At 35.9% G+C, this 8,398-nt stretch overlaps 1 protein-coding gene across 1 annotated transcript; it reads right to left on the bottom strand.

Annotated features, from left to right (window-relative positions):
- Positions 1-5,386: 5,386 nt before the first annotated feature.
- Positions 5,387-6,786, bottom strand: LOC140920720 (uncharacterized). Its single transcript, XM_073369539.1, has 4 exons — positions 6,699-6,786; positions 6,321-6,606; positions 6,025-6,128; positions 5,387-5,736 (listed from the first exon to the last, which is right to left on the bottom strand). The coding sequence occupies exons 1-4, from the start codon at positions 6,784-6,786 to the stop codon at positions 5,387-5,389; spliced, it is 828 nt and encodes a 275-aa protein (XP_073225640.1).
- Between the last annotated feature and the right edge of the window lie 1,612 nt (positions 6,787-8,398).

Genomic DNA, 8,398 nt, shown 5'->3' with positions numbered 1-8,398 from the left:
AAATTAAATTGACTATTTTGAATATGAGAGTTTCAGTAGTTATATGTATTTTTTAAAAGGTTAATTGTTTTAATTACAATAATCTATCATATATTAGTTATAAAATATTAGTGATATTTGAAAATTAAATAATGTTGGAGGAGTATTAAAATGAGATTGAGTAACTATTAATTTTGTTTTTGCAAAGAAGTTCTCCTTCTTCCTCTGCCTCGTGTGAAACCCATTCCTTCTTCTTCCTTCTACCTCCATTTTCGCTGCTTCCTTTTGTTTAAGAGTAGAAACCCAAGGATTGTGGGTGAGTAAGAACAAATTTTCAGCTTTTTCCTTCTTCCCGGATTCAAAAACGGAGTTATGAATTTCAAAAACGTCAAACACAAACCTCCCTGTTTCATCTAGATCTAAGCTTCGTTTCACGAAGAGATAGAGGGGAAAGTTGCTCACTACCATGCTACAGTGCTAGGGAACCAACTTTGGAAGCGGCGTTGCAAGCGGAGATTTTACCAGATTTACTCGCGGTACCGTAATCGCACGTTAAAGCTAACGTGAAGGTAAGGGCTCCTTCCAAACTTCTAGTTTGCATTTAGGAACTTATCTGTGGTTGTGTGGAAAAGAATCTTGTTAGGGTTAAAGTGTTGATTTGGGGAAAATGAATTTAAGGCTTTATGGATAAAATCTTAGAGTTTGGTTTTGGTGATATTGATGAATGTTTCGCGGAAAATGAATTTAACCCATTGGTGTATGAATTTGAGTAAATGAAGTTTGACGTGTTCATAATTCATGCTTATGAAATTTGATATGTGTATGGTTGGAGTTTGTGGAGAAATGAATTGATGTGTTTTGGTGTGAATCGTGGATTGAATTTGATAATATGTTTGAGTTTGTTTTGTGTGGAATTTGAAAACCATTAGAGTTAAACGAGTATTAAGAATGGGGAATCTCTTAATGTCTACGTTTACTTAATGTTGTCATGAAAACCATTAGAGTTAAACGAGTATTAAAAATGGGGAATCTTTTAATATCTTTGTTTACTTAATTTTTGTCGTGAAAATCATTAGAGTTAAACGAGTATTAAAAATGAGGAATCTTTTAATATCTCTGTTTACTTAATGTTTGCAGTGAAAATCATTAGAGTTAAATGAGTATTAAGAATGGGGAATCTCTTAATATCTTTGTTTACTTAATGTTTGTCGTAAAAATCATTAGAGTTAAATGAGTATTAAAAATGGGGAATCTTTTAATATCTCTGTTTACTTAATGTTTGCAGTGAAAATCGTTAGAGTTAAATGAGTGTTAAGAATGGGGAATCTCTTAATATCTTTGTGTACTTAATGATTGTCGTTCAAATTGTAAGAGTTAAATGGGTATTAAAAACGGGGAATCTTTTAATATCTGTCTTTACTTAATGGTGTTTGTCCGTGAGAGACTACACCCTGGTAAATTGTGTTTGTCCGTGAGAGACTATACAGGTGTTTGTCCGTGAGAGACTACACCCTGGTAAATTGTGTTTGTCCGTGAGAGACTGCACAAGTGTTTGTCCGTGAGAGACTACACCCTCTGCATAGGTGTTTGTCCGTGAGAGACTACACCCTGGTAAATTGTGTTTGTCCGTGAGAGACTGCACAGGTGTTTGTCCGTGAGAGACTACACCCTGGTAAATTGTGTTTGTCCGTGAGAGACTGCACAGGTGTTTGTCCGTGAGAGACTACACCCTGGTAAATTGTGTTTGTCTGTGAGAGACTACACCATGGTAAATTGTGTTTGTCCGTGAGAGACTGCAGAGGTGTTGTCCGTGAGAGACTACACCCTGGTAAATTGTGTTTGTCCATGAGAGACTGCACTCGTGTTCGTTCGTGAGAAACTGTACGTTTAGGATTTACGCCTATCGCGAAGGGTTTTGTTTGGAATTGTGTGATAGCATGTTCGAAGCTCATGATGTTGTAGTGATTGTGTTATAAGTGCTAAGTGTTATGTGTTGGAATTGTGTGTGAATGTGATTGAGTTAGTTTATGTATTTTTAGGAAAATATGCAGGGAAATCGATTTCCCAATCGATTTGATTGGTTACAGGAACTCTGCTATTTTGACAAAATCGATGTGCCAATCGATTTTGTAATATGTTTCTTAAAACCATTTACGAAATCGATTGCCCAATCGATTGTTATGTTTCTTGTTTTCTTGAATCTTGAAAAGATAGTGAACTAATCGATTTCCCAATCGATTTGGCCATTAGAGTAGCTCAGCTATTTAGGCAAAATCGATTTGCCAATCGATTGAATTGGTGACAGGGGCTCAGCTATTCATTAATCGATCGCCCAATCGATTGATTGAAGCCCAAAATGCAGATTTCACTAAAAAACCTTCATCCAAATCGATTTCCCAATCGATTGGCATAGTGGAAATTCTCATTCTGAGTTAGATAATCGATTGCTCAATTGGTTCATCAATGGATTGGCCAGTTATCTATTACTTGATTGATTAAAAACTTTATTTGGATTTCATGGTTATTTGGCAAGTGTTACATGAACTTTTAGCATATGGAAAACCCTTTTAAGGTGCATGCTAAGTTGAAAGGTTATTTTGTGCATTTAAAAACTTAAATGTTATGTGTTAATTGTTAATTTCGGTTGGTGACCTTTTACAACTATTGTGGAAATCTGGGTTTTGCCCTCAGATGAGAACCAGGACCATCTTACCGGTTCGTACCCTGTGGATGGGAATGTAGAGGGGAATGCCTGACTGGAGCTATGTTAGGAGGATCTTACGGGGCGCGTGGAGATCACTCAGGGCGTTTAGTTTGTTTTGGAGAATGATCAGATTAGGTTGACATAGAGGGAACAGACGTCTTTCTTTTGAATTGTATTTATTTTAAAATGGAAGACTGTACCTATACTAATATTGTCAGCTTGACATGTTATTTTCGATGGGTTACATGTACCACTTTTTGATGTGTAAATATTTTGGATTCATATTTTGAGAAACTTTTCCGCTGCTTGTAAATTATAATGACTCAATTATTTATCCAAAGGTATTATCTTATTTAATTCTCTGATTTATTTTAATTTCTTTTGAAAAAAAAATACACCCTCGCTTTGAAAATTGGGGTGTTACAAATTTCATCCTCGAAACTTTCGCCAACCGAATAAAGTTAAAACACTGCAATTGATGCAACATAAAGGAACTTAAGTACCTGCAGCGACGAGATTTGGATATTTACGTATGACTTCTTCCTCAAGTTCCCATGTAGCTTCTTCTGAGGTTAACCCTTCCCATACCACCTTTACTAATGGGATCACCTTATTCCTTAGAGTCTTTGTACTTTTGTCAATAATTCGAATAGGTCTAGGCCTAAAAATTAAATTATTTTTCAATTGAACTGCCTCAGGAGCTATCACGTGTGAATTATCGGACACATATGTTCGCAAATGAGAAACATGAAATACGTCGTGAAGATTAGATAATTGTGGCGGAAGAGCCAATTGATAAGCAACAGACCCGACTCTTTTTAGAATTTGGAAAGGACCCATGAAACGAGGGTTCAATTTTTTGACTTTCATTGACCTTCCCACCCCAGTCTTAGGAGTGACTCTCAAGAATACATGTTCCCCTTCTTGAAATTCCAATGGTTTTCTCCTCCTGTCAGCATAACTCTTTTGCCTACTTTGTGCTGTAAGCATCCTTTGCCTAATTATTTGGATTCTACTAGTGGTTTCTTGCACCAAATCAGGTCCTAACAAATACTTTTCACCAACTTCACACCAACACAAAGGGGACCTACACCTCCTTCCATAAAGAGCCTCATATGGTACCATACCTATGCTAGAGTGATAATTGTTGTTATAAGAAAATTCTACTAGAGGTAGATACTTATCCCAACTCCCACCTTCATCTAGAACACAAGCTCTAAGCATATCCTCAAGAGTTTGAATAGTCATTTCTCATTGACCATCTGTCTGTGGATGGTAAGCTGTGCTAAAACTCAGCCTAGTACCAAAAGCTTTCTGAAAAGCTTTCAAAAATCTAGAAGTAAATCATGGATCCTTATCCGACACTATAGAGGTGGGTATACCGTGTAACTTTACTATCTCCTTAACATAGAGGTCAACTAATCTATCTAAACTATAGGTTGCTTTGATCGGTAGAAAATGAGCTGATTTGGTCAATCGGTCAACTATCACCCAAATAGCATCAAAACCCATACGCATCTTTGGCAAACCCATCACAAAGTCCATAGATATCCTATCCCATTTCCATTCAGGAATCTCTAAAGGCTGCAACAACCCTGAAGGCTTTTGGTGTTCAATCTTAACCTTGTGACACACTAGACACTTAGACACAAAGCTAGCCACATCCCTTTTCATTCCTGGCCACCAGTACATTCTTCTCAAATCCTGATACATTTTAGTTACCTGGGTGTATCGTGAACTTACTCTTATGCGCTTCCTCTAAAATCATATCCTTAAGACTACCCTCCTTAGGAACAATGATCTTATCCTTAAACAACACTAAACCATCACTAGACAAGGTATAATTTTCCTTGCTCACTAGAGAATGTAATTCTTTATCTAAGAGTTGTTCTTTTTTTATTACCCCTCTCAAGTTACTAGTGATTTCGAGCCTATTTAGATTCAAGCTTATAGCACTAAGGGACACATCCAAATTCATGTCTCTAAATTCTTCTAATAGGTTTTTCTCTTGTACCATCATACAAGCCACATGTAAGGATTTTCTACTGAGAGCATCAACCACTACATTCGCTTTCCCAGGGTGATATTTCAACTCAAACTCGTAGTCCTTAAGAAACTCCATCCACCTTCTTTGTCTCATATTTAATTCCTTTTGATCAAACAAATACTTAAGACTCTTATGATCACTAAAAACCTCAAATTTTGCTCCATATAAGTAATGCCTCCAAATCTTAAGAGCAAAGACTACAAGCTGTAATTCAAGATCGTGGGTCGGATAATTCGCCTCGTGTGATCTAAGTTGTCTCGATGCATATGCTACCACTTTTCCTTCTTGCATTAAAACACATCCTAAACCATTTTTAGAGGCGTCACAATAAACAAAAAAATTCACGGATGGATCTGGTATAACTAAAACAGATGCTGAAATTAATCTTCCTTTAAGCACTTGGAAATTATCCTCGCATTCTTGGTCCCACACAAAAGTTTTCCCTTTTCTAGTCAACTTTGTGAGAGGTAAGGCTAGACTGAAAAACCCCTTTATAAATATATCCTAGGCAAGGGATATTTATTCTTAATGGTAACTTGATTCAATTTTCTATAGTCTACACATAGTCTCATGCTCCCATCTTTCTTCTTCACTAAAAGTACTGGCGCTCCCCATGGTGACACACTAGGCCTAATGAATCCTTTTTCCAATAAATCTTATAATTGTTTCTTGAGCTCCTTCAACTCTAATGCTGACATCCTATAGGGTGCTACCGACACTGGGCCACACCCTGGCACTAAATCAATGGAAAATTCTAATTCTCTATTCGGTGGCAAGCTAGAGACATCGTTAGGGAACACATCAAGAAATTCACCAACTACAGGCATCAAGGTTAAATTATCCTCAACCTCTACCTTAGAAGAAAATAAGAGCATGTATCCTTGAGCTCCCTCAACTAAATACCTATGACAAGCTAGAGCAGACACGAAACATTTGGACGAATGAGGTGAATCAATAGCCCTAGGTTGAGGTGCGACAAGGATAGATTTATCAGAACAATTTATAACTGCATGATTTGACGACAGTCAATCCATTCCTAGAATAACATCTAATCCAGACAAAGGAAAACAAATCAAATCAACATTATAAGGCACATTTTGATAAACAAGAGTAGAATTCAAGCATGCAGTGGAGGTAGTAAGATTTTTTTCAGCAGGGGTGGTAACACATAAGTCAAAAGGTAGACAAGAAATAGTCAATTGCAAGGCTTTCACACAAGACAAAGATATAAAGGAATGTGTCGCTCCTGAATCAAAGAATATGATAATCTTTTTATTCTTAATAAAGCCCATACCTTTGATCAAACCATCTGACTCCTTCACCTCTTCTCCTTGGAGTGTAAAGACTCTCCCTTGGTTTTGGGGTCTAGATCGAGCCTGCCCCTCACTCTTGCAACATCTAGCATAATGTTCAACCTTTCCACATTTAAGACATGTAATTCGTGCGGCAGGACATGACTAGTCTCCATGATTAAATCCGCAGTTCTCACATCCCTTATTCTTACTAATCAAAGCTTGTCCTTCCTTGTCCTTTTAAATTGTGGGCACAGGACGTAGATTCTTCTGAAATTTATTGTCCTTTTTGTGAAACCTTTTTCCAACAGGGTTAAACTTCTCCTTCAGTTTCTCAGCTTCTAGCGCTTGCATCTTTTTCTCAGCCACCCTAGACTTGTTTACCAATGTGGGATAGTCACGAATCTCTAGAATTCCGATAAATCTTTGCAGCTCAGGCCTCAGTCCTTGCTCAAATTTGATTGCCTTCCACTCGTCTTGTGGGTTGTCCCTAAGATAGTGAGAGTACCTTGATAGAGCTTCAAATTTGGCTACATACTCTACAACTGACATACCTCCTTGAAGAAGATTAAGAAACTCTGTCTCTTTTTGAATGCGAACACTGTGGGAAAATACTTTCCTAGAAATATCTCTTTAAACCCATCCCAAGTAATGGGAACTCCTTGTGTCAGTAGACCTCCTCTAGCACAATTCCACCAATGCTCTGCATCAGACTCTAACATATAAACGGCAAGGTCCACTTTTTGACCATCATTGCACCGCATTACTCGAAATATTTTCTCTAACTTCAGCAACCATTCTTCTGCCTCAACTAGATCAGGACTTCCTCAAAATGGTGGTGGATTGTTCTTTCGGAATTCAGAAATTCCTACATATTGAGGGTCTACGGTTATTGTTGCTGGGATATTGGATCCTCTTAACTGACGAATAGTCTCTGTTTGTTATCGCATGGCTGCAACCATCAAGCTGAGAGCCTCAACAAGTGCGTCATTCATTCCACGCCTATTACCCGCCATAAATCTGTGCACTAAGAATCAATCATTGAGTTGGCTACGCTCATCCAGCCTAATAGCATGCAAAATTTATGACCATAACAAACAATCCTATAAGCCCAAGTTTTGATTTTTTTTTATATATACAAAAATTGATCATAAAAATAAATTAAACTAAACCCACACCACAGTCCGATCTAGGTTCGACTTGGCTCTAATACCATAAATGTAACGCCTAGTTACGTGGGTATAAAAATTTAGGTAATAACGCTACAGTTGTAAGAATCATATAAGAGAGTAAGGTACTGTTATAAATAATAAATTATTAGAGAGATGTAATATTATGAAATCTCAAAAAATTATTCTTACAACTGAAAAATATTTAATAATTAAAATATCCAAAACTGGGCAAATAGTATCTAATCCCGACATAAAGTGCAATGTAGACATTATGTCTACTTATTCTTGATCTACTAACCTAATCGAAGGAAATCACTCTTCTCAAGGGAGGTAGAACTTCTTAACTCTCGACGTCTCCAACGGTCTCAGTATCTGAAAACAACACTTTAATGAGATAAAAAATCCCAGTGAATAATACACACAATTTCAAAACAAGTATTATTCTCAGCTGGAGTGGTAACCGGAAAAGTCGATCATGGCACCCGCCTTCATCCAAAAATATTCTTTAGAAGTATTCGTGATATAACTAAGATTTCTCTATAATAACCAACTACTTTCAATAATTAATTAAAAACTCATCCAATAAATTAACGATAATCCACATCTATTATAATCAGATAATTCCAATATATACATTTATTCCACAAAAATAAACATCATCTCTTTGTGAAGTTTAATACTCATCCAGGTGGAGTTTAAACCTCATCTCTTTGTGAAGTTTAAAACTCATCAATAGGTGGGGTACAAGACCCATCTCTTTGTGAAGTTCAAAATCATTCATAATCTTAACAATCGTATACGCAAAATCATATTTATGACATAATATTTCATTTGAATATATAATAACAATGATCATTCAAGAAAATATAATAAAACAATCTTTTTAAAGAATATATATCTCTCAAACACATGCAATCCAAATAATTCATATTTCAACAACTATATTTGAAAAATCATATTTATAATCTACTATTTCATTTGAATATATGGTAACAATTATCATTCAAGAAAATATAATAACACAGTCTTGTTAAAGGATATATATCTCTCAAACACATACAATCCAAATAATTCATATTTCAACAGTTATATTCGTAAAATCATATTTATAATATAATATTTCATTTGAATATCTAATAACAACAATCATTCAAGAATATATAATAAAACAATCTTTTTAAAGAATATATATTAAAACAATCAT

The sequence above is a fragment of the Cicer arietinum genome, chromosome 6 (assembly GCF_000331145.2).
Source record: "Cicer arietinum cultivar CDC Frontier isolate Library 1 chromosome 6, Cicar.CDCFrontier_v2.0, whole genome shotgun sequence".
NCBI lineage: Eukaryota > Viridiplantae > Streptophyta > Magnoliopsida > Fabales > Fabaceae > Cicer > Cicer arietinum.
Note: the sequence above shows the minus strand (reverse complement) of the source record. Positions and strands in the feature narration are given on the sequence as shown.

Excerpts from the sequence above, each read along its gene's own strand:
- LOC140920720 (XM_073369539.1), bottom strand. The coding sequence starts at position 6,786 with ATGCGGTGCAATGATGGTCAAAAAGTGGACCTTGCCGTTTATATGTTA. Across the intron at positions 6,607-6,698 it reads GTGGAATTGTGCTAGAGGAG|AGACAGAGTTTCTTAATCTT; the intron begins GTCTACTGACAC and ends GCATTCAAAAAG. Across the intron at positions 6,129-6,320 it reads TTTAACCCTGTTGGAAAAAG|ATGTTGCAAGAGTGAGGGGC; the intron begins GTTTCACAAAAA and ends ACATTATGCTAG.